The sequence below is a fragment of the Alosa pseudoharengus genome, unplaced genomic scaffold (assembly GCF_046254945.1).
Source record: "Alosa pseudoharengus isolate Yale_2024_CS ecotype anadromous, Long Island Sound unplaced genomic scaffold, YU_APseudo_1.1 YU_APseudo_1.1_scf_19, whole genome shotgun sequence".
Classification (NCBI taxonomy): Eukaryota; Metazoa; Chordata; class Actinopteri; order Clupeiformes; family Clupeidae; genus Alosa; species Alosa pseudoharengus.
In genome coordinates this window covers 6,906,295-6,933,439 of record NW_027468657.1, presented here as the reverse complement: position 1 = coordinate 6,933,439, position 27,145 = coordinate 6,906,295, and the positions used below count along the sequence as shown (strand labels likewise).

General features: G+C 42.0%; 1 protein-coding gene across 1 annotated transcript; it reads right to left on the bottom strand.

The window, feature by feature from the left end:
• Positions 1-170: 170 nt before the first annotated feature.
• LOC143132204 (uncharacterized) lies at positions 171-26,829 on the bottom strand. Its single transcript, XM_076291576.1, has 7 exons — positions 26,719-26,829; positions 11,931-11,974; positions 11,521-11,799; positions 6,752-7,015; positions 6,094-6,351; positions 5,429-5,698; positions 171-4,637 (listed from the first exon to the last, which is right to left on the bottom strand). The coding sequence occupies exons 2-7, from the start codon at positions 11,956-11,958 to the stop codon at positions 3,469-3,471; spliced, it is 2,268 nt and encodes a 755-aa protein (XP_076147691.1). The 5' UTR covers positions 11,959-11,974; positions 26,719-26,829; the 3' UTR covers positions 171-3,468.
• Positions 26,830-27,145: the final 316 nt, after the last annotated feature.

Here is a 27,145-nt window from a genome sequence, read left to right as displayed (position 1 = left end):
TTTTAAACAGTTGAGTGTCAGTTCAAGTCAGGTGGTAAGTGCTAGTGTAACACTTGTTTACATTAAATGTGCAACTGATTGTCACACAATAGACTAACTTCAAATCTAGGCCATCAGAAGATCTATGGTATTTTTCAGGAGAGAGTAAAACACAAGCACACACGGTTAAAGCAAGTTTAGAATTTTAGTTAAATGAAAATTATATACATAGGTACAAAAGCTCAGAAGATAATCATTCAATCAAAACCTTTCTGTTTCAGTTAAATTTTCAATCAGTAGCATAAGTTCACTTTAACACTGTTGAATTTCTATTTACTTCCTATTTGTTTCTAGTTTCATTCCTATTTAAAGAAAACTATTTGTCTGTTAATTTCCTATTTTGTAGAAAAACTAATTGAATATTTTACTGTAAGCTAAATTCTCTATTAAAGTTTAGTTTTAAAGTCAAGTTATTGGAATGATTTAAACCTCAAATTTAAGTTCAATACCTCAAATCAAAGTTCACGTTCAAACCCACATAGAACATGTGGAGCAATTCGAAACATCAGTAACTTAACAGAAATACAGGCAAGTTCACATTTGCAAAGCAATCTTTCAAGTAGCAATCAAATTCTCAGTTCGTTAGGTTCGGTTTTCTATCACAGTCTTTTTCTGTCTTATCCAAGGAACTGAAAGGTCTTACTTATTGTAGAAATTGAGAAACTGGAAAAAGAGAAAGTTAGTTAACGTTACGCTTCCAGTGGGGCTAATCCTCTGTGTGTAGTAGAATCCATCTTGTCTCGTTGGGTAGGCTCGCCATCTTGTCGTTGTCTTTACATGTGTTGTCCATGTCCGACGAAGCATTCAGTTCAAAGCAATAAAAGTTTGTGTCATTCAATCAAACTGAGAAAGGTAAATCTTCAATAAAGTCTTTTCTGAAAACTGACGTTGTAATAACTGATGAAATTCAAAAGAAAAATCTCAAAACAGATATGCTGCTAGTCAATGACGATGCAGGCTATACTCTGGAGCTAGCACTCAATTAGACAAAAAAACATAAAAGGCTGTAGCTTTAAACAGCAGGTTTCGTTTCACACAAACGGTATCTGAAAGTATAATACTTTAAATCTTGACCTAAACTGACTTTAACCAAGTCGTTTAGTCGCAATTGGTTTATTTTAATGTTCTCACTCTCTATCGTTTTCTCAGCGCTTCTTTTTCCCTCCGTCTTCGTTCTCTTTCTTTTCTGGACTGACGAATTCTTAGTGAAGTTTCGATTCCCTGTTTTCTCTCACTACATCCTGTAGAGGGAGCTCTAACATTTTCCTACTCATTAAAGCTATACTATTTTAAGCTATACTATTTTAAGCTATAGAGTTCATTTTTATTCACTTCACTTCAGACATCTGCAATGCATATTTTCTGTTGTCATTTCTTTCAATAAAATATAAATCGATAAACTAAACACTGTTTTGATGTTTATTATTATTTATCTTAGTTTGGGTTCTTATAGGTTAGTTTGTAAACCTGGGTTACACTAGCATCAGCAAGACTTGTTGTAAGTAGTGCTATGAGGAGATGTTCTCTAAAGAGCTGGGTCTTCAGGAGTTTTTTGAAAATGGAGAGGGATGTCCCTGCCCTTGTAGGAATTGGCAGTGTGTTCCACCAACGAGGAACAACAGATGAGAAAAGTTTAGATTGGCCTGAGCGTACCGGTAGTAGAGCTTGACGTTGTTCGTCTGAGGAGCGCAACGGTCTGCAGGTAGCGTATGTCTGTATGAGGGCATTCAAGAAGGTGGGAGCAGAACCGGAGACTACTTTGTACTGTAGGCAAGCGTTAGAGCCTTGAATTTGATGCGGGCCACCATAAGTAGCCAGTGTAGCTGGATGAGCAGCGGGGTAACGTGCACTTTTGGGTTGGTTGTAGACCAGGCGTGCTGCAACGTTCTGGATCATCTGAAGGGGTTTCACTGCGCAGGCTGGGAGACCTGTCAGGAGGACGTTGCAGTAGTCAAGTCGTGTGATTACTTTTTTATTGCCTGAACCAGGAGTTGGGTAGCATCTTGAGTCAAGTAAGTCCTGATTTTCCGTATGTTGTAGAGTGTGAAACGGCACGACCGGGCAACTGAGGCAACATGATCTGAGAAGGTTAGTTGGTTGTCGAGAACAACTCCTACATTTCTTGCAGTCCTGGTAGGTGAGACAGACAGGGAGTCAAATTTGATGTTGATGTCGTGGTGTATGGTAGGTTTAGCTGGGAGGACTAGCAGTTCAGTTTTTGAGAGGTCCAGCTGGAGGTGATGTGCCTTCATCCATGTCTGAGAGGCAATCCGAGATCCGTGCTGAAACCAAGGGGTCATCGGGTGGAAAGGACAGATAGAGCTGTGTGTCGTCTGCATAGCAGTGGTCTGAGAAGCCATGCGAACAGATAATCTGTCCCAAGGAGGTGGTGTAGATCGCAAAGAGAAGGGGGCCCAGCACTGAGCCCTGGGGGACCCCTGTGGTGAGATAGAGAGATGCAGATAGCTGTCCAAGCCATTATAGGTTAAACGAGCGTCCTGTGAGGTAGGATTCAAACCAGGAGAGAGCAGAACCGGAGATTCTCGTGCATACAATACAACATCTGATGACAATCGATTTATTTGATGTTATAGGCTAGACACTAAAAATGACCGCAGTGTAGATTACGCCATCGCTCATAAATGCGGAAGTAATTGTTTTCGGAGTGTCTATTTACACCCTTGGTACGATTCATACCCTGTGACATAACAACAAAAAGACGTTGCTCACGTGGCCAATATCATCCCAACACCGAGAACGCGCACAGATCTGAGCTGAAAACCTAGTTTGACAAATATATCACATAACTGCTATCGTAGTATCACTTAACTTATACACCGGAGTCAAGGCTTTGTGAAGCCTCAATATGTCTAGATAGCATAGATATGTCTAACGTGCTTCGTAGTATACGATGATGGCTCTGTCCCTTATTATGTTCTGCAGTGCTCTCTATAACCTCTCTAAAATGCAGATGTGTCTTCAGGGATTAATAATCATATTATACTACAAACTGTTTCCCCTGCTCCTCTTACTAACACTTATACTTACTTATAAACCTTTGTGTTATGATGATGACAGTCCTAACCTCCCTATGATGTGTTTTTTTTTTATCATTGTAGTGGTGCCTCCATGCAGTGCAGCGTACATATGTGGGGTGATGTGGGTGATGTGATGTGGGGTCAGTATGTGATAAATAAACCAAAATTGCTTGTTTGATAAATTTAACCAGTGGCATCACTGAGTGACCAAATGGAGGATGTAATAAGCTCAAGGTCAGCCTTTGGCCTGGTTTGATGTCTCCATCCCCATCCTTATCCCCCTACTTAGCAGGGGATGCGTTGCTCCCCCTTTCTAATAACCACTCCTCTGTTTTGTTGGTTGGCCTGGTTTACGTCCCCTCCCCTCCTTTTCCCAGCATCCTCTCAGCCTCTATGACAAGAGGCAGGCGCTTTGATTCTCGGCTTGTAGCGCTGCCCTAGCAGCCAATTCAAACACCTCCCTGACGCCCTCCATCGTCTTGGCTGAGCACTCCACGTAGCCAAAGGCATCGATGCGAATGGCCATGTCCTGGCCCTCCTCTTGTTTAACAGGTTCCTGTTTCCTCTTCGCTAGTTCCCGACGTGCATGCTCATCATTGCGCAGATCCTTCTTGTTGCCCACCAGAATGATGGGAGCATTCGGACAGAAGTGTTTGAGCTCCGGAGCCCACTTCTTTGAAATGCTGTCCAAACTGCTTGGCTTATCTATGGCAAAGCACATGAGTATGACGTCCGTGTCGGGATAAGCCAGGGGCCGCAGTCTGGGATACTCCTGCTGGCCTGCTGTGTTCCACAGATTAAGCTCCACCTCTTTCCCATCAACTTCAATATCAGCAATATAATTTTCCAATACACGGGGGACATATATTTCAGGAAACTTGTCTTCAACGAAAGTTATACGCAAACATCTTGTCCCACATCCAACATCGCCAACAGTGAGTAGCTTCTTCCGAATGGCCACCATTGTGACTCGCATGACTCTTTGTCTCTCTTCGTACATCTCCTCAGTGAAGTGACCTCCTCCACTTCTCTTCACCATCTCATCTATTTTCTTCATCAGCTCCACAACTTGTTTGTGGTTTCTGCTGTTGTTGTTGAACACATGGTATCCTCCACCACCACTCTTTATGACCTCCCTTAGTTTGGGGTGGGCAGAGTGCACATATTTATCAATAGTCTGACCCTGCAGTTTATCACCGTGACTGAACAGGATCATTGTGTACTTTGCAGCTCTTTTCCCAAAGAGCTCCTGTAGGGTTCTGACTGGCTTCTGTTCATTCCTACTAAACGTCCCCACTGCAATCACCAGTAGGAATACATGGGGTCCTGGAGACGAGTATGTCATACATTTCACTTTGACATTATCTGCATCTCTGTCTTTGTGTAAAATACCAGGTGTATCAATCACTTTAACTGGTCTCGGACTGCCCATACACACTCCTTCACATACTTGTGTGACTGAGTTATATGAGTGAAATGCTTCTCTCCCCAGGATAGTGTTGCCAACAGCACTCTTTCCCACTCCAGTCTTTCCAACCAACACGATTCTCAGAGATGGACCTATAAACAACACAATTCAGTGAATTATGGGTATGCAATATGGGCAAAAGTAAATGAATAAATAAAACATGTTTAATATTATAAGTCTAGTACTAACATATCATTCATGTCAATAGGATATAACATGTTCCTAAAAAAGGTCTTCACTATTTATTAAAAAACTGAAGCATTCACATAAAATAAAATAAGAAAACACTTCACCAGACAGTAGATGCACATAGTAAATTATAATCATGGAGTATTAAAATGATAGTTGAAATAGTCTACGTTTCAAAATATATTGAAGGGAATCAGGGGGAGCCAGTCCAGTAGGCTATATGTCTTTGGCAAGTACTAGGCTACAGACACAGGTGAAGAACAGTTAGCCTTAGCCAGTACTAGCACAACCAGATACAGTATGTACAGCAGGCATCAAAAGCAAGCAGACCAGACCAGACCTTAAAACTGGGCATTTACAGCTGTGAAGGTGATTCACACAATTATATTTGGCAATTTCCGTAGACATCTAAAATGGGGTGGGATGATTGTATTGGGAGCACTGGGGTGTCAGGTGTGACTGTGTGTCCCACATAGTTTAGGTAGGAGGGCCCCATAGCAAGATTTTGCTTAGGGCCCTATATGGAGGTCTGAATCGGCACTTCCAAATGGTAATAGAGGAGTTGTGCTTAGCACTAATAAAAAAAACTAGGTTTTATCTAGAGACTGTCAATCATTTATTTTGTAATTGTGTTAAAAAGTCTTATTAGAAGATTCAGTGGTGTCCATGTACATATTTATAAATAATATCTCACCTGTCTTTAAGTGAACAGAAGCAGGCTGGCTCTTTACTCCATGTTGGAGCTGAGTGTAGACTCTAACTGTGTAGTCCGTTTCTTCTTCCAGGCCTGTGATGTCTGTGCTGCATGACTCAGTAAACATGGACTGTGGCTCAGTCCCTTCACTCTGGTAAGAGACCAGGAAGCTGTGTGGAGTCTGTTTCATCTCAGGATGCACCACCCAGCTGAGGCTAGCAGATGATGTAGTGATGGAGCTCACAGCCAGACATTCTGGGACTGGAATCTCTGGAAGGATTGAGAAGGTTGTTGTGCAATAAAATCATGAAGTTCAGCCATTTGGAAACATTTTTTGAAAACTTGCTTAAACGTCTTTGTGAAAACTGTATGAGGTGTGGTTTTACAACTCCAATTCCAAAAAAGTTGAGACGTTGTGTAAAATGAAAATAAACAGAATGTGATCATCTGCAAATCTCGTAAACCCATATTTAGCTGCAAAAAGGACATAGACAATATATCAAATGTTGAAAATGACAAATTTTGACAACCTGCGAAACCTGTGAATTACTGTAAAGAGTAAGTGAGTGAATGAATTATTGTAGTGTCTCAACAATTGATATGATGCTCTCTAATTGAAGTGAAAATGTATCTGAAATATGTATTTGCATTCAACAATACTTTACCTATTTTAAAGATCTGGCTGCTTGGTTTGCTTTGGCAGCCATTGCTCAGTACAGTGTACACACTGATGGTGTAATCTCCTCCAGGTTGTAGGCCAGTGAATGTATAATTGGGGGAACCTCTGTGGACGGGTTCTATGCATTTCTGATTCTGAAGCTCCAGCAGGTAAGACACCTGGTCCACTCCGGCGGGTTTGGTCCACTTCAGAGAGGCCGTCAATGAGTTCAAATCCACAGTGAGATTCTCTGGTGGAGGAACCTCTGCAGAGAATATTGGGGACATGTGGAGGCATGTTGTAACATTGTGATCATCACATGGCTTTCACTACTCCACTTTATGACAAATAACGCTCACATCACTCACACTAATTTCAGTTAACATCTCAAGCATTAGTGCACATAAAATGCTGCATTGTATGTAGAGTAGGCTAGTTGGTTGACAAACATGGTAGGCTGTGGGGGGCCTATGAAATAGGCTACATCAGAATAATTCTGTATGGGCCAGCATTCTTTTACTGGGCTATAATTACTATTAGGTCCCGGACAGTTGATTATCAAACAAGGTCTACCACATAGCTGTGCATGGAAAGATTGCTGCATGGTGTTGCCACCTGCTACACAAAGATAATGAGTCTTGTTCTCACCTATTATTTATTCTCACCTGTGTGAACAGACCTTTCCACACATGAGCTCTGATAGCCATCTTCCCCGAGGGTGGCCACAGCAAAGTCATACTTCTCTCCTGGAATCAGTTCTGTCACCATTAGACCCAAACTTGCCACTACCATGCTGTGCTGCTTTTCACCACCTCTCCAGGTCACTCTGAACCTGTGGGGTCCAGGAGCGCCCTCTGGTGGTGACCAGCTTAAGGACACAGAGTCTGGCTGCACTGAAGTGAACTGGATCTGCCCAGGAGGAGGAATATCTGGAAACACAGGAGAATGAGCCAGACTTCAAACCTCAGGATAATGATTTAAAGACTAGGGCTGGAACACCGAAGCTGTGAATCCCCGGAAATGAAGGCTGTGCCCTATTGTTTCTGTAAGAATGATGAGGGGTCCAAGCTACCAACACAATCCTATTGTGTTTCCTGTGATTATTCCACATTATTGGTGGTCAAAGCAGAAAAGCTGTGGGAAGCCTATTGTTTTTCTTCAGATTACTAGGGTCCAAGCAATGAAGCTGTGGGACCCCTATTGTTTTTTTTGTTCAGATTATTATTATGGTTCTTATTTTTCTACCCTAAAAGTAGCTGAAGAACAAACAAAAAAACGTAAGGCCCAGGTACTTGAAAACTCAGAATATGTTCTCAGAATATGTTCATCTGCATCTGGTGAATGAGGGTGCCCACTTGATAACCCCAATGACATGCCGCATACTATATAGGCTACTGCTGTTGGATAGGCCATTTGTATTGTGCTTGTGACCATTTGTTGGCGGATTTGTGGGTAGTGTGCTTTTTAAAGTTAAACTTGAGCAGGGGCTTCTGAATGTGTTAACAACTTGGATTTTGGCACAAGGGATTTTAACATCTAATCCTGTGTATTAATGTAATGCTGAAGCTAGCGTAGGCTAGTGACTGCTGTGAATAGGGCAGCTGGCAACTAGGGAAAGACCTTGTGACAGCAGGGAAAGACAGCTGACAGGAGGGAATAGACCCCGCCGGGGCTACAATGGGTTAGCAGCTCATTGTGGCAGTAGCCCAGGCTTCACTAAGCTATGGGCTGCACCCTACTAAGCTACAGTACGACATAATGAAAAAATACCCCTAGAGTCAGCGAGAGCAGGGGCGGAAGATGACTCACTTGTGATAGACATGGTTACTGACCCTGGAACGAATTTGATTACGAGTAAGGAAAACATGTTTGTGGAAGCCACTAGTTCAGAGAAAACTGAGAAAAAGCTGCAGATGTGTGTGTGTGGTTGGCAGAAGGTTACAAGTCTAAAGGGCCTGAAAATTCATCAAGGGAAAAATAAGTGCTTGGTAGAGGGAACACAGGGTCCCCGCATTGATAGCTATTTCTTAAGAAGTGCATCAAGTCAGTCGGTTGAAGTTCAGCGACAGGAAGAAACCCACAGTTCGCAGGACATCAGTACCCCTGTTGTTGCGGTAAGTTCTAGCACTGAGGCAGAGAGAGAGGCCAGTCAGCCAAGGAGGGAGAAGATTAATGGTCATAGGCCTGGGGTTAGATGGCCAGGCGCAGCAGAATGTAGAATGTGGGCAATGTGGTAATATGGTGGCAGCATGGAGGGGAGTGTCTCCAGGACGCTGGTTTCACTGTTAAGCCTTCATGAGGTGTCGTGGGCCTAACTTAACGAAACATCGGTGAATGAGGGTGCCCACTTGATAACCCCAATGACATGCCGCATACTATATAGGCTACTGCTGTTGGATAGGCCATTTGTATTGTGCTTGTGACCATTTGTTGGCGGATTTGTGGGTAGTGTGCTTTTTAAAGTTAAACTTGAGCAGGGGCTTCTGAATGTGTTTTTACCTTGGATTTTGGCACAAGGGATTTTAACATCTAATCCTGTGTATTAATGTAATGCTGAGGCTTGCATAACAATGCAGTCTGGCTATAACTGGACAAGTTTGAGACATGACTCGGGTGAGTTCTGAACCCAGAGTCTCCTAGGCAGCAGGTGGAGAACCTTTGAGCTAAGGACCAGCTCAGAGTTGAGGACTGAGTGTGAGAGTATATCAAAATGCATACATGCAGACGGTCAAAGTTTCAATTATTTTTTTACTTTTCTAAAATTTTACCAAATTTTGATCATTGTGTAGGCTATGTTCATGAACCTTTGTTATGTTAGGGCCTTTGTATGATTAGATATAGGAAAGTCATAAGGGGTCACTTCCTTATAATGTTCATTGGGTGTTTTTTTTTTTCATTTGTTTTTTGACAAATGAAAGTTTTTTGGATAATTATTTGTCAGCATTGTCTGTAGATGATGTACACCATAGCTGTCAACCCTCCCGTTTTTTCCGGGTTTCTCACGTATTTTAACTTTTTTCCCGCTGTGTTCCCGTTTTAATATTTTCCCGTAAATATCCCGTATTTTAACAATCTCATAACATTAGCTCTACCATCGGACTTGTCATTCTCTGTACTGTTGTCCTGTTGCTACACCCTTGCCCTTCCAACGAAACAGATGTTTTCAAAGCATCGTTTTGCTTGCTTGAAGGCGACAGTGAGACTATTTAAGATGAAGGCGTGGTTGTCGTGAGAGCACGATTCAGTGGCACCTGCATAGTGTATGGCCGAACGCTCAGCTACGAGTAGAGAAAGAATTCCCCCTGTTTGTATATTCACTCCAAGTTGGCCTACCATAACTTCCCAACTCTGCACTGTAGCCCATAAACTGCATGACAGGCTATTTGTTCTCTCTAAAATCTCAAAAATAACCAAATGCATTTGTTAAACTTTATGAAGAAGAATTACGCACTATAGGCTACTTGGAACGCACACATTTTGTTTGCGCAGGAGAGAGAATGACAGCGCACAGGGCCATCGATTAGGCTACAGAACTTTAGCCTTCCTAGGGCTGTATAAAGTTGACCAAATTAATATAGGCTGTTGTTAGGCGTAAATAAAGTAGGCTACTTTGTTGTATTGTTTAGCTGACCAATGCACGAGCTTGCAATTATGAAACGGACTAATACTGCAACCCTTCCAACGTTGGGGGACGAATGTTGACATTTTCCCGTATTCTGCGTGAGAAATCCGGGAAATCTCCCTTATTTTCAAAGCTCAGTGTTAACAGCTATGATGTACACTGAGACTGAGATGAACTGCCTCAGACTAGTTTACTTTACTTTCAATTATTATGAAATTGTGAAAAAAGTTGACATCTCCACAGCAGAGGACGATTATTACGATTATATTATGACGATTATTATAGCGCCGCCTGTAGATGCACAATACATTGTACAACAATGTTTTGGGATCTGAATCGAGACTAGGGTCTGTGACCATAGTGTGTAGTGTCCACTTTTAATGAGAACAAAAACAAGAGTTCCCACAGCTGTGCTGATTGAACCCCTTATAATTATGAGAACAAAAACAATAGGATTCCTGCAGCTGTATTGCTTGGATCTAGCCTGGGTGCCAATTTAGCCCCGCCCACAACATTTGAGGTTGGGAAGTTCGGTCTGGCATTGCTCCGTTGCGGCGCAACTATGCTCGAACCAGCCAAACTGGGCTTTACGATGATGGACAGGTGAGCAACAGTGCCTCGTCTATCACATCATCTGAGCACGCTTAGGTTGATTCTGTCTGTGACAAAAATGTGCTGTTTGCATGTTTATTTTTTAAACATTGCGACCAGGGGTGTGGCAATTAACAACCTAGGGAGGGGCCTGGCGCTAAAAATCGCTATCATACACCACCTAAACCTGGTCAGAAGTCTATGACGAGTTGTTCATATGCTATTTTAAGAGCGCATGTCAACAGTCATATTGGCAGGTGCACGCACCATCCTTCTATCATTCATGAACGCACACCAGCGCACGTCCATGCAAAGCATTACAAATTGCACGATTACAATGGGAAACATAATTAGAATAAAGATATTATGAAATACTGTACATCTCATGATGAGTAGGTATTCACCATCATTTGCAAATTGGTAATGATGGTTAAAAGTGATTAGGGGAGAAGCGAGAGACACGTATGGAGCACAGCTGAAGACGCACTGTCACGAGATATAAGCAACTCCTCTGCAGGATAAATTTTGTTTTATTCAGTCATTTGAGCAATATTAGGGTAAGTGTTGCTTTTTCCAGCCTATGTACTGTAACCCATTGTCAGTCAATAGTAAAAAGTAACTGCATTTAACTGTCTTGTCGTTGACTGACACCTTGGTGAAGTTAGTTTCACTTTGCCAATGAGTTCAAATAATAGACGAGTGCAAATGCGTGAAGGCTATGCTAGGTTTTAGTAAAGCATGGTTTAAAAATGACCCCTTCAAATGCGCCGCTGAATGCCAAAATACCGATGCATTTATTTGACATATCACACGTTGCGCCGTTAAAGGGAATGACAGATGTCATTCTCATTGGTTTAAAATTATGTTACGCCCCAAACACACCCATATGACTGATTAAAAAACCTAGGAACACCTGGTTGCGCCATGCGCTCCACGTTTGATAACGAAACCCCTCCCAATGTGAACTGGACATCCTACTAAATTTGAATAGACTTTTGACGAGTGACGATGCACTTTAGAATGTCATGATAGGGCCCATGTTGTTCTCTTGTTTGTTTATAATGATAATACTTACAGAAACAATAGGGCTTTGAACCTCTGGTGCTTGGGCCCTAATAAAATGTAACATGCCGTGTAATTTAATTACTTGAGATAACATAATTGGGCGAACATATTGACATTGACTGAAATTCCACTGGATGGGCACTGGAGGGTCATTACTTCCTCTTTGCTGTGGCTCAGGCTGAAGATCCTCCAGCAGAAGAGGGTTATGCTTCTTAAGAGCCTCATAAAACTTCTCTTGGGCCACGCCTCCTTTCTTCTCCAGCATGGTTATGAGGGCAAAGTTCTTTTTTAGGCGGGTTGTGTTGCTTTCCACTTCCTCCCTCTCCGGGCAAGAGAGAACCCCGTCACACTCCAGGTGGTTTAGGATAGGATCAAGGACATGAAGACGCATCTCTAGCTCCCCCTTGTGTTTCTTAAAAAACTCTTGGCCTGATGCTGAAGAATGGTAATAAGAAAGAAGTTATGTGATTCATTTGATAGTGCCTCTCTATGTATAATTCCAGTCTAAAAGGACAGGTTAGGCTACTCTTTAAATGATCATAGACATTGAAATGATGAAAACATACCCTGCCTTCCCCATGCCAAACTGGCCATAGCTGTGACAGGGGATCTGAAAACATAATATCAAAAACACAGTAAATATGAACAACTAAATAACAACTACAATAAAACTAGAGCATTTTGCAAAACTAAAACTAAGCTAAAACTACTTATGCAAACTAAAACCAAACTGAAATCAAAAACTAAACTGAAAGACTACATGAATTTTTTTTTTTTTTTTTTAAATATTCATGTTTAAAATAAGTAATCTAGTAGTACACTTCCATGCACTTATTTTTTGGGAAGGGAGATCCTCAAAAGAGAGATCCTCAAAAGAGGACTGCAGTCGGACAAGAGGGGACATAGAGCTGGATCATGGAATTAAGATAACGTGCAGAGTAAGTGTCCTGTGAGGGATATGGATTTCATTCTGGCTCCTCTAGGTCCTATGAAGCCAAAAGAAGAGTATCTAACAGGAAGGAGGTGCTTATGATAACGTGTTGTAGCAAGTTAACATGGCTGATCATGGTGTATGGCTATCGTGTTATCTTGCTACAGCAGTTGCCCAAGCCAGTAGGTCTTCAAAGTTCACTGTGTGCTGAGTGTGTTTCACTAATTAACGGATTGGGATAAATGCAGAGACCAGATTTCCCTCACGGGATCCAAAGAGTATATATACTGTAGCGACCGTGCTATGCGTAACCCCGGGCACGCTCATGGTTGGCAGCCTGGCGAGAGGGGGGCGGGACCCCCCGAGGAATATAGTCTACGGTTCGAGGAAGTTCTGCCTCTTTGCGTTCTGGGCCTGACACGGGCCGCTGTGTGTTACATGCTGCATTGTGTGCTTTGTTCAATAAACCAGTTAATGAAACTCTGGCTCTTGGTAAAACGCTACAATACTTATACTTAATAAAAATAAATATTAGGCAGCAGTTAGCCATATAACACGGGTTCCCTGGCAGGTGTGATAGAAAGAAACAAAATTCCAGTGGATAGGTCACATCTTCTCAAACACTGGCGGCTATTAAGAGTGACGTTTTTTGGCAAAAAAATAAAGCCAAAACACGTCCGTGAATTTAAGGATTTTAACCGCATGCTGTGAAGTTACATGCAGGTCTCTTTTACGGAGGAAACCCATGCTAAAATGAAACTCTGTAGTCACGAATTTGATCGTGTTGGTATGAATTATATGTTGTAGTAGGCTGTCTTAGAAACGTTGTAAAATTATTGAAATAGATTAAGAAAACCACCGCTATGGTAATTTCTAATGGTAGATTGATTTGTTTAGATCCAGTGATATCGCTACCTTGACAACGCTAAGTCATGGCTTTGATACTCTATTGTGCCCTCCCAACAAATACGGGAGCTTGTCTATTTTGGTAGCATGGGGAATTCGGGAGCAATCTTGCCAATGTGGTCAAAGAATTTTCTCCTAACCAGGGTGTCATTTTTACACTCTGTGAGGAAGTGTAACTCATCTTCTACTCGTGGCATTGTAGACAAAGCCTGTCATCTTTTGGTTTGTCTGTCTGTGCCCCTCTCAACTTCCAGAGTGTGCTCACTAATTCTGAAGGAAGTTAGAAGTTTCCTTTTTTTTTTATAATGTTTGATATTTGTTAAATATGGTTATTTTTTGATAATAGTTCAATTTGTTGGATTTTTTAATTTTGTCTAGCGAATATTTGTAATATTCATCTTTTGTTCATTTCTCGATATGTTTTAACTTGGCCTGAGACATGTCAAGTGTATTCAAATTCAAATTGTGTTTTGATAAAAGGTAATCAAAAGGATCTCTCTCTGGGTGGGTTCTCCTCTGTAGAAGGGCACTGTGATTACATTCCTCTGGTTTTGAGGACAGTACATGGTAATAAAATTTGCATGCTCTTTTTTCTATATCAACTAATAGTGGATATCTTCTGAGTTCTGCTCTGCATGCAATATTTGTTGCATTCCTGTGTACCCCCAAGATGTAGTGCTTCTGCTGGGCTTTTGTCCCATAGCTCATAATTATTTTGATGTTTTATACCCCAAATTTCACTGCCATATAAGACTTGATATAAGATAAGGCTTGATAACTATTATGCAATAGTATGTTCTCCGTGCTTTGTCAACCTGATCTTTAATAGCCTTATCATACTGTACCTGTTCATTCGTACTCGTCGCTCGACTTATCATGACTAACAGTAAACTTCCTGAAAGTACTGTCTGTATAAATCGTCTTGTAAATAAACTAAGTAAAAAGTTCTCAATGTCTCGTTTTAAATGTCAGGGCCCATGGAAGTCTACCAATGAAGTGTGGAGCTACTTTGAGCCTCGTAAATGGTATAAAACAGTGATTTATTTGCATGGTTAGGCCGATGCCCGAGGCACCCCCTTTGAAAACCTGTTGGTAGCATTGGCTAACTAGCGCCAGATCTCGGAGTGCAGGGGACAAGCAGAGATGAGCTATGAGACATACTTTCACACTCTGTATCATGATCATGTTTCAACACACTTTAGGTTAATCACACCGGAATTCTTCTTTAATGTAGCTTGAATCAATATCTGTTATTGCATAGTCATAGATCTTTCAAATTTGTTGAGCTTCAGTGATGTATGCATAGCCATTTGGGTTTATATAATCTTTTCCTGTACCTGTTCTTGCATTCATGTCTCCTGTTCAGAATTGGACAGTGAATAAAGTCTTCCTTTAAATATTTGTGTGTAAGATGACTGTTTAGTTAGATGTGCATTTAAGACACACTGTTTCTAGTTTTTAATGGACAGTTTCGAAGTTCCCCCAGAGCAGCCCAGTCTGGGTAGCCAATATGTGATCTTGATTCACCTGTCCATCATGGTGAACTCTTGAACTGTCCCGTCTTCCAATCAGAGTGAGTCACGTTGGATCAGAACCACAGTTCGGGAGCTGGAGACTGATATTTCCTCACGGAGATTGATGGACATTCTTTCTTTCTTTGCCTTCCTTGTCGTGCGTCCTTTTGAATGTAAGTTTCAACAATAGTTGTGTGTATAAATTATCTGTTCTCTATGTCAATTTAACTGTTTAATATTAAGTATCTCAAATTGCCTGTAGAATGTGGTGCCGTTGCTTCAGTAACACATGTAGTTCGCGTATATCTCGTGGTAAATTCCATATGTAATTGGGTGTATTTGTCCATTCTGGTATACTCATAAGGCGTCACTAGGCATATTGACCCAGTTAGTGGGGTAAGCCCTTGTTCAGTAAAGATATTAGCAGCAGGCCTTTGCCATGCTGTTTGCACATTGAGCAGGGCTGTAAGTTTCAGATGTAGCACTGCATTCACAGCTCATTCCCTTAAAGGGCCAGTGTCATGTTCATGCACTTTATTTCTGGAGATGTGCCCTTATTTGTAAAGGGCATTCAGTATCTGCTACTTACTCATAATTATTCATTAGTATTGGTGTGTAACCAATTAGTTGTCAGAGCTATTCTTCTTTTGCAGCGGTTCCCAAACTTTTTTTCCCGCGGACCACCTTCTACATCCTGACTCGGCTCGCGTACCCCCACCATCCGACACATAAAAAACACATTCTAATGACGCATTCCAGGCATCATGTTTAATTAGCCGCCCTACATGATAACAAAAAACAGTGGGGAGAACGACATTAGACTGGTTAGATAGCACCTCAATGCAAACCACGCACTGTGGCTTTGGGCAGTCTGTCTCCCAATCCACGTGAAGCCTAGGCCTATATGCCTCATTATACTGTACATACAGTCTTTTCCATCTCGTCCTTTCTTTTATTCCTTTGCGCTCCACCTCCACCTTCATCATTCTGCCCCCCCATCCCATTACCCGTCTCCTGCTCTGTTTCTCTCGCTTCTCCTCTTCGATCGCTTTAATGAGGCCTTTTAGACAGTGTCCCTGTTTTTAACCAGTTTTCCATGTTCTACCTAGCCTATACATCCACCAAACACGCCAGATATTCTGGCTGCCCGTAGGAAATCATGTGCATTGTGGGTAGCTTATTTTTTTTTAATGAAAACATAGCCTATAGAGTTTACAAATGATTTCCTTTAATTTCATGTTTTAGGTAATTAATTAATTAATATTTTTTACACCTTTCCATCGCCCTTTTCATCTCGCATACCCACTAGTGGCAGCTCGCATACCACCGGTGTTACGCGTACCACAGTTTGGGAATCCCTGTTCTATTGTATTTTTGGGCCCTATCATGACATTCTAAAGTACATTGTCACTCGTCAAAAGTCTATTCAAATTTAGCAGGATGTCCAGTTCTCATTGGAAGGGGTTTCGTTATCAAAAGTGGAGCGCATGGCGCAACAAGGTGTTCCTAGGTTTTTTAATCAGTCATATGGGTGTGTTTGGGGCGTAACATCATTTTAAACCAATGAGAATGACATCTGTCATTCCCTTTAACGGCGCAAAGCGCGATATGTCAAATAAATGCATCGGTATTTTGGCATTCAACGGCGCATTTGAAGGAGGCTGCTTGCGAGAACGTATGGAATAGTCATTCTTAAACCATGCTTTACTAAAACCTACAGTGGGTCCCAGTTAAAAATTGACACTTCATTCACGATCATGGTGAATGGTGAAATGTAAGTACAACTGCAGCCGCTTGGGGGCAGCATAGTCCGCTGTGGAGTTCCACGGTCGAACCAGACGGCGCATTCGACAGCAAGGGCTGTGATTGGCCGAGTTTTCAGTGCGTTTCTCTGTGTTTTTAGCAGCCCCTGCAACATGCTAGTCCACTGTAGCCTAAGCCTTGTACATAATGTTAAACATAGTTTTGGATTCAGTGGCAAGATTTCTTGATTGTACAGTGTCTGTCTCTCAGTAATGTTTTAAAATGAGAGCTTCGTCAGCTGGCAGTAGGCTACTTTGTCGGTAGTCATGAGAAGTTCGCTTGCTAATAGAACATAAATATGCTGCCCAGAAACCTTGTGAATAGTTCTGATTTTTTTTACTACACTAACCAGGTTGAAATATAGACTTTGCCTACAGCATCTCCTTAACAGTAATGTTAACAAAATGACAGCATTCATATGACAAAGAAAAACGAATTTGGTCACTCAAGACTGTGCCACAGCAACCAGTGTAGGCTACAGTCCTACCCAATAGGCCTACTCGAAGCAGATAGCGTTGTCTGACGGTCGAGTGGGTTAATGCACGTATTTCCAGAACAGGTCTGCAACTTTCAGGCAGTTCTGAGTTCGAATCTAGGCAGGAGCAGAGCCATATAAAGGCCTAGGCCTATTGTTATCATTTTTTGCAAGGTGTTGCTCCTGGCAATACTTGTTTATAAGACGTTTGGTGATTAATTGATAGCTGTTTTTAGGACACGTTAAACATTCTTTATAATGAGCGCATCCGGGGAGTAAAACGACTGTTATGCGCTGTTACAACTGTAGGCTACAATGATTGCAATACAAAAATATGCATGTGTTTTCAGGTTTGAGGGCTTTTTTGGCAAGATTGACCTTGGTTAGACTCTGCATATGTTATTTCTCCGTATGGAAAATAAAGTAAATTTTCGACACACGTCTGTTATTAGTTCAATAACAAGTGTTGCTTGTTAAAACATGTGACTAGTGAAACTCAAATGATTTTAGAAATATTTAGCCAAAGCCAAAAAGTGTTAGAGAAGGAGAGACGCCAGTGCAGCTCAGATGTCTTCTTAATTTTCTTTATTCTTTAGTAAAAGGTGCAGACCATTATTAAACTTTGACTAACGTTTCGATGTTCGTTAGTCAAAAACATCGACACATCGAAACGTTAGTCAAAGTTTAATAATGTTCTGCACCTTTTACTAAAGAATAAAGAAAATTAAGAAGACATCTGAGCTGCACCGGCGTCTCTCCTTCTCTCTAAAATATCTGTCCTGGCCTGGTTGCAACGGATTGTGGCCAAACGACAGAAGCGCGGAGAACCCTCCTTTGTCTACCAAAAAGTGTTACTTTGTGCCCCGCGCTCCCCCACTGCTTTTGAAAGAAGGGGATGGGGGAGGGGGGCTTAACGTGAAAAAGCTTAATGTCACAAAACGGCAACGAGTCGTTTTAGGCTACAGGCCTTCATAATGGTAGGCTACAGGAAGTGGGGGGAGGGTATGGGATGACCAGAGCCGTCATCTATCGTCTTTCCAGGCACACAGCTCGTTATATAGCCTATCGACTGCCTTAACAGATAGGCTTTGCTCTTGGGTTTGGCCTTACAGCGAACTCAATGCTCTTGTTGCTTGCAGTTTGTTAAATAAAGCGATGCAGATTACATTATTTATTTCTGATTAATTGCGTCTTTTGATGTATTTTGCAACATTTGCTTGTTAGGCTGGGCTACTGTCAATGTCCTGTACAGGTCAATGTTCAACAATTGCTGGTGTAGGCCTAGGCTATTAATCAATTAGGGACTGTTCTTTATTTATTTAATTAAGGGGCTACCGGAGGAGTTTTGGGAGCATTAGTCAAAAAAGATGTGGCCCTCCCTCGCCAGCAAGAATTTTTTCTATGACCCTCCAAAGTGATTGAGAAAAAACGCATGACCCTCCCCAGTCCCAACAATTTATTGATGCCTTAGGCTACTGTGTCAATTTGGGAGCTTGCATGCTACGACTCCTTCCTTGAAATGCCTTGAAAAGGCTGTCGTTTGCACAATTTCACAAATAATCACCGGGACCGAAACAAACCTGTCAACTTTTCCCGGGTTTATCGCGTATTTTAACTTTTTCCTCGCTGTCTTAGGAGGAGCTGCAGGGCCGTCGCAAGGGGATGCGAGGCCCTGTGCGAACTTGACAGATGCAAGGCCCTTTTCACTTACGTGCATGAAATCATGCGATAGCTTACTTTACACATAGCCAAGGCTACCGTCGGTGTATTTTAATAGTAGCCTAGTCTAATAAGCTACACCAGCTTGCCTTTAAGAGGGGAAATTCAATTGTATAGCCTATAACATTAGCTGAGTCACATATTTGGCCATATGGTGTTTATCATAGTCTACATCACGAAACCAAATAGTGTAACAAAGGCGAACACTTTAACAAGGGGAATTAATTGGGCATGAATCCATGAAAAATTTTCTGAAACTAAATGATGACAAAACAGAGGTACTTTTGGTGGGACCAAAACTAAAGCGAGATATTGTTCTTAGTAATCTGGGGAACTTGGCACACCAGGTCAAACCAAAAGTAACAAGCCTCGGTGTCATCTTAGATGCAGAGTTAAGTTTTAAGCCCCATATCAGTAAAGTTACTCAAACAGCCTATTTCCACTTGAGAAACATTGCCAAAGTGCGGCCCTTTTTAACTCAACAAGATGCAGAAAAACTAATTCACGCCTTTATCACTAGCAGGTTAGACTACTGCAATGCACTTTTCACTGGTCTTCCCAAAAAACATCTAAAGAAATTGGCACTCATACAGAACTCTGCGGCTAGACTTTTAACTAAGACTAAGAAGAGAGAACACATCACCCCTGTGTTGGCTGAACTGCACTGGCTCCCTATTTCCTATAGAATTGATTTTAAGGTTATGTTAATTACTTACAAAGCTCTGAATGGCACAGCACCTTCATATATCTCTGAGCTTTTAATATCTTATCAACCACAAAGGAAACTTAGATCATCCAATTCTAATCTTTTAATCGTACCCAAAGTGCTCCACAAACAAAGTGGAGAAGCTGCTTTTATCCATTATGCCCCCAAACTATGGAACACCCTGCCTCTGTACATCAAGCAGGCGAGTTCAGTAAATATTTTTCAAAAAGATCTGAAAACATACCTGTACAGGAAAGCTTTTAGTTAACTCGTCTTATCCTGTAGACTACTTTTTCAGATTATTCTACATCTGCTGCTATTGGAGGGCGCAGCCAGCCAGAAGCAGATGGGCTCCCCCTATTAAGTCAGGTTCTGCTCAAGGTTTCTTCCTGGAATATGGGAGTTTTTGCTTGCCACAGTTGCCATATGGCGTGCTTGTGGGGGGTAAGAGGGTTAAGGCTGCCAGTCTTATGACATGTCATTTTCTATATTTTTGATATGTTGCTGAGTGGATCATAAACGGCCCCAGCAATGAAGAAATGTGATTGATAATGACTGACTGACTATTATTTTGTTACATGCTTCAAATGTAAAGCACTTTGAGCTGCATTCTGTGTATGAAAGGTGCTATACAAATAAAGCTTATTATTATTATTATTATGTGCTGAACGGTATTTGTCAATGAGCAGAAACACACACGACATTCAAACTATTGATAAGATGTACTGGTCTGTATCTATAGGCTAACATTGGACAAATAAATGACACTGACTCGCCATATCCTGACTCAGGAAAAAAAACATTTTCTTGCTTTGCCGCAAACTCAGCAATGAAATCATAGGCCAGTTTGCAGGTAGCCTAACGTCTTTTTCATAGAAGGGAGAGCCCAGTCTCTCCTGTGACATGGAGGTGCGCAAGCCTGTTCAACTTCGAAAAGCTTCGTTCACCCGATGCCAGTCACTGATCGCAATTTCAAAGTTCGGAAAGCTTCATCTTTTTAAGTTTTAAGTGCAGTGACCCCTATCTGCCCCCTTTGGAATTATATCTCGAGACTATTATAAGGTCCAGTGCGTTATGTCCTGGGATTCGGATGTGCTCAAAAAGAAAAGAAAAAACACTTTTTTATAGATGGTTATGAGGAGCAATGTGAGAGAGAAATTTGATGATCATTGATCGTTGTTTTGGGACGTTAAGCCTTTTCCATAGGCGTCAGTGAAGGAGATTGAAGAATGACCATTTTTTTTTTACGAAAATATTTCTTAACTACAAAAACTCAGTGTCTAAAAACTCAGTGTCATTCAGACTCAACCCTCTTGTTGTTTTATTATCTTTTTCGTTGTCGTTTGAACATTGGCAAGCAGGCATGTTGCGGTTGCAATTTAAGTGAAATTTCTACAGTAGGCCTACAACATGCTGTTAGGCTGGGCTACTGTCAATGTACTTGTACAGGTAAATGTTCAACAATTGCTGGTGTACAGGTTATATAATCAATTAGCTAAATCATTTGTCCAGCTGTTTAAACATTTTTTCGTGCTACATTCAAACGCAAAAGGTGCTTTGATATATTTTTCGTTTGAACGTCGGCAAGCAGGCATGCTTTGGTTGCAATGAATGAGGATAATTGCTTTTTTTTGCATTATTTTGAATATGACTCGCTCCAGTCTCAACAGCACATACTTTTTCCACACGCTAAGTTCTAACACACATAGGCCTATCCCCTCTCGCTTTCTCTCTCTCCATCCCTGCACACGGTGCTTTCTTAAAGGAGCTGCACCATTTTACAACAATTGCATCTACATTTTCATATTAGAATGTTTTGTCAAGTGTAAGCTTAAACTACCGTGATCAATTTAAGTTCCCGTGCCCCCGCTGCGTCATGGAAGCAGTAAGTCAGTCGCATCAAAAATAGTAGTGGCACCCAAGTGACACCTTGTGGTTGTTTGTGTCAACTGCAGTTTGTGCCATTTCTGCTGAGAAAATGGGGTGCGTGATTCATGAAGGAACCCGTCCAAACTTAACGGGGACCCACTGTAGCATAGCCTTCACGCATTTGCACCTGTCTATTATTTTAACTCATTGGCAAAGTGAAACTAACTTCACCAAGGAGTCAGTCAACGACAAGACAGTTAAATGCAGTTATATGTTACTTTCACTATTGACTGACAATGGGTTACCACCGAAAACATAGGCTGGAAAAAGCAACACTTACCCTAATGTTGCTCAAATGACTGAATAAAACAACATTTATCCTGCAGAGGAGTTGCTTATATCTCGTGACAGTGCGTCTTCAGCTGTGCTCCATACTGTACGTGTCTCTCCCCTAATCACTTTTAACCGTCATTACCAATTTGCAAATGATGGTGAATAACTACTCATCATGAGATGTACAGTATATCGTAATATCTTTATTCTAATTATGTTTCCCATTGTAATCGTGCAATTTGTAATGCTTTGCATGGACGTGCGCTGGTGTGCGTTCATGAATGATAGAAGGATGGTGCGTACACCTGCCAATATGACTGTTGACATGCGCTCTTAAAATAGCATATGAACAACTCGCCATTGACTTCTGACCAGGTTTAGGTGGTGTATGATAGCGATTTTTAGACAACGCGCCAGGCCCCTCCCTAGGTTGTTAATGGCCACACCCCTGGGCGCAATGTTTAAAAAATAAACGTGCAAAATACCGAATTAAACTTTGCGCGGGTGGAAAACGAACTTTACGCCATGCGCTGGTGCCCAAAATACAGCCCATAGATATTCATTTCATACATATGTGATAGTAGGAAACTATATTGATATTGATATATATTATTGTATTATTTACTAATTTTTAGTAAATTCTGTTTATTCCATTCTGTATAGAAACCACGGTTTCCATGGAAATTGACAGTCATCCTGGAAATGAGTGGCGTGTGTGTGTGTGGAGAATAAATCATCTCCATTGGGAAATTCATTCATCTCAAGTTGTTACTGGACTACCTGTGGCGATTGTCGTCCACCTGGCCAGCCATTCAAGTAGCCATTCAATACCGTCCTTTAAACCAGTTTTCACGTCAACAATCACCAATTTAACAAGGTCCTTCGAGCCGGATGCGACAATTTCTGCAGTAATATGTCTTCCCAGATGTCAACGCTCGCCCACACCGTGACATACACCAGCCTCGCCACCTGGATGACTACCTGGTGACTCTGCCACAACGTCAGCTACCACACACACCTCCACATAGCCATTCCAACGGGGGATATAGCAGGCCATGGGATCCTCACAAAGTGCCCCCTGCTGGACAGACACAAATCTTGGACTCAGTCGCTGTCCTCTCAGCTCTGAAGGAGATGCAAGAAAACAATGCCATCTCGCCACTTCATTCAGCCGCATCTCAGCCTGCACCTGCCAGTCACAGTACCCCCACGCCAAGGCATCTCCACTTTGCGGACAACAGCGTATCCTTCGCCCAGCTCCCAGCGTTTCTTCTACACCACTACAGCCAACCATACAGCCGGTAGCACCACTGGATGATGAGCTGCTGGAAGTGGTGTGCAGTGAGCCGTCAGCTCTACCACCGGCACAGTCACAACCAGCATGACCACGGAACGACTCATGGCCCCCTTCACCTCCATCAGGGCCATTTCACCCTCCAGTCAGTGCAGTAAGGCAAAGATCACAACAGCGGCTGCTGCCCTCAAAGCAGCCAATTCCTCACCTGGCTGAAGAGCAATCAGAGCGTCTCAGGGACATGAACATTCAGCCAGACTATGCACCTCCTGCACCAGAGAATGGAACATCTATTTCATCAATCCCCACACCATGTATGTGATGCCATTCACTTCACCTCGCTCCACGGCTGCTTCTAGTCAACATCAGGCCTCATCTCACCTGTAAGCCCAACCTCAAGATGTGCGTCACTTCAGCCATCAGATGCTCCAGCCACGTAGCCAGGAAGCTACCTATTGCGGTCCAAAGCCCAACATCCCTTTGTTCAAAGATGACGACCCTAGTCAGTATGCTCATCTTAAATTGCCGTTGGACAACCTTCTGCCCTCTGACGCCACCGAGCATTTCAAGTATCAAATTCTGGTGGACCATTTGAAGCTGGAAGATGCTCTGCTGATAGCAGACTCGTACAGCAACTCCAACCACCCATACACCAGGACCATGGCTGCACTTACCGAACTGTATGGCCAGCCGCACAAGTTAGCCCTGCAGCGCATCACAGAGGTGCTTGCCGAGTCACAGGTGAAGAGTGGGGACACCAGAGGGTTCCGTCTGTTTGCGCTGAAGGTTCTAGGGCCCTAGTTGGGATTCTGGACAAGCTGGGAAGCGAGGGAAGAACAGAGTTGGAGTGTGGGTCACACTTGTCACGCCTGCAGTCCAAGCTGCCACACGACTTGCGAGCACACTTCAAAACGCTTTATCATCCCCCTTCACACGCCCATCCCGACTCTGCGGGATTTCGCAGAGTGGCTGGAATATGAAGTCCGCGTCCAGGAGGATGCCAGCTCATTCACTCACTCCAGAGTCCCAGTGGAGAGACAACCAGACCGCCGGCAGGATGCTAAAGCATAGCGCCACGCACCACCACTGTCCTGCTTGGATGTGACCACCCTGCAAAGCAAGCGGGGCCATCCAAACCACCATTGCCCCCCCGTTGGACATCAAACAAGCCCAAGCAGTAATGCCCATTCTGTGACAGCCTTGAGCACTATTTCAACCAATGCACAGACTTCAAGCAGCTGTCAACAGAGCAGAAGGTAGACTGGGTCAAGTCAGGGAGGTGTGGAAGAGACCACCGGTCGAACAATAACAGACATCAGCTCTTCAACATGGCCCGTTAAAATCTAGAAAGTATCATTTTAAATCGTAAAAAAAACCCTGCTGTCAACAACTAAAGCAGACATCCATCAGACATCCATCCAGACATCCATAAGGCTATTTGCGTCATAGGCTGCAAATAGTTTCAATTGTAGATAGGCCTCTTTAAAGTTAATAGCAGTCTCCTCACATTCCATCTTATTTCAGATTTAAAAAGCACAAAAGTGCATTAGATTAGGCTATAATTTAAATGGACATGTAGGCCTAAACGCTATTTCCTCTTTCCATCTCGCGAACAGTAAGGTGCATTATCGTTCATCTTTCGGCTATTTTGCAAAAGCCTCTTCTGATATTTATTCTTTTCACAATCTTACAACATAGCCAAACACAACACCGCATTGCAGCGTCATTGTTTCCGGCTTCGTTCCCCTCCCGCTCGCTCCCGTTGATTTCTGCTCTATCCCGTCCCTATCACGTTACCAACAGTGAAATTGACTCCCGTACTCCGTTGAGAAATTCATTCATCTCAAGTTCTTACTGGACTACCTGTGGCGAATGTCGTCCACCCGGCCAGCCATTCAATACCAGTTTTCACGTTAACAATCACCAATTTAACATCTCCCATTAGCAAAACTGATCCTTCAGATTGGAATTTTAGTAAAGCTTTAAACTTTTCTCCTCCTTTACTCCATGTTTCTAACAGTATTACAATATCTGATCTATTTACAAGATTTCCAAAGTCAGGATATGTACTCTTCTCACCAAAAGCAGATGAGTACAATCCTTGTATATTATAGCTAGTGATTCTAAGTGATGTCATTGTGTATCTTTAGTCTTTGCCATAAAGAAATATATGTTTTGTCTTAAATCAAAGTTAACTTGAGGCTAGGTTGTATTAAAATTAAGTATAAGCCTAATTATCTAAAAAAAAAACCTGGAACTTAGTGAAATGAAACTTACAGCCATATTTGTATGGAATTGTATACACACACACACACACACACACACACACAGATAAATACATATACAAATATTTATCTAGAAAAACATGAACAATACACACACACACACACACACACACAAAGCCTACTACACCACCCCCTGCTCCACCCTACCCAACACATCATGTATTTTTCTGTCTTTAAGTAAGTTTAAATTAACAGAAAAGTACTATTAAATGAATAATTAGCAGGTGTAGTATGTTGCTAGGGAGGCCCTAGCTGTGTGTTGTGATTTTGGAAGCACTAGGCTCATTAACAGTGAAGCTATTGAATTTGTCCCACATTAAACATATGTTATAAATAGGGCAAGTCCATTTTTCCCTAACTAGCAGGTGTAGTATGTTGCTAGTGAGGCCCTAAATGTGTGTTGTGATTTTTGAAGGAGTAGGCTCAATAACAGTGAAGCTATTGAATTTCCCCCCATAAAAAAATATTATAAATAGGGCGAGCCCTTTTTCCACAATTAGCTGCTGTAGTATGTTGCTTGGGAGGCCCTAGATGTGTGTTGTGATTTTGGAAGCAGTAGGCTCAATAACAGTGAAGCTATTGAATTTCCCCCCCATTAAAAATATATTATAAATAGGGCAAGTCATTTTTTCCCTAATTAGCAGGTGTAGTATATTGCTAGGGAGGCCCTAGCTGTGTGTTGTGATTTTGGAAGGAGTAGGCTCAATAACAGTGAAGCTATTGCATTTTTCAACCATTAAAAATAGATAATAAATAGGGTGAGTCTGTTTTTCCATAATTAGCTGGTGTAGTATGTTGCTAGTGAGGCCTTAGGTGTTGTGATTTTGGAAGCACTAGGCTCAATGACAGTGAAGCTATTACATTTAACCCCCAATAAAATATATTATAAATAGGGTGAGTCCGTTTTTCCCGTAATTGACAGGTGTAGTGTGTTGCTAGGGAAGCACTAGCTGTGTGCTATGATTTTGGAAGCACTAGGCTCAATGACAGTGAAGCTATTTAATGTATTTGTATCCACTTTCGGTTTTGCACTTTGTAGACGGTCCCTAGACGCTCGGCTGAAAGCAGAACGTTCACAAGGATGCGTTTTATTTATCCACATACACGGTTCTTTCGGATGAAAACCGGGTTGTAGGCTAGTTGTTGTCTACCCTACTACGGTTAGATAGAGCTCTCTTTTGTGCATTGAAAACATTTCTCCTATGATTTATTGAACCGCAAAACGCGAATCTGCCAATTTCTGTCTAACTTTACCGAAGTCTTCAAATATATTTTGACGGTAGGCCACACAGACTAAAACATAATGGATGATGGAGTTATTGCCTTTGCTCATTACCACTGCACGCCCAGAATGTGTAATTGACTTTGGACTTTGGCCAGGAAGTGATCCTTGTCATAACTTTTATCGCACTGAATATCCTTTGGCTAAAGTAGACCTAGGCTACTGTCAAGGCTGAACCCTGATCTTTTTAATATAATTAAAGAATGTAAACAAGACATAGGCTAACTTAAGACTCACCGCAAATCTCCCTTCTTCAACAGATGACTGACGAGTCTCAGAAACCGATCCGTGGAGCTGTTCCGATCCGTGGAGCTGATTGGCTAACATAGTCAGCTGACATTTATGGTTCTTCGCCGACCTTTATAGGCTACATAGACTGTAAAGTTGCAACCCGGTCTGTAAATTCACTGCATATAAAAAGTATATGAAAAAGAGTATATATATATATGGGGGTGGGGGGTAGGGGAGGAAAAGAGGGTTTGTCAAATTTACTAAACCACAAAACATTAAATTAAACAAGCTCATGTTTTTCTTTCGAACACAATGTTATTACTTGAACTGCCTTTAACACTAAACACTTCCTTTTTACTGATGAGTTGAGTAATAAGATGCAGCACCCTAGTTCCTCAATAGTAAAAATGGAAGTACTTGTAGACAACACATC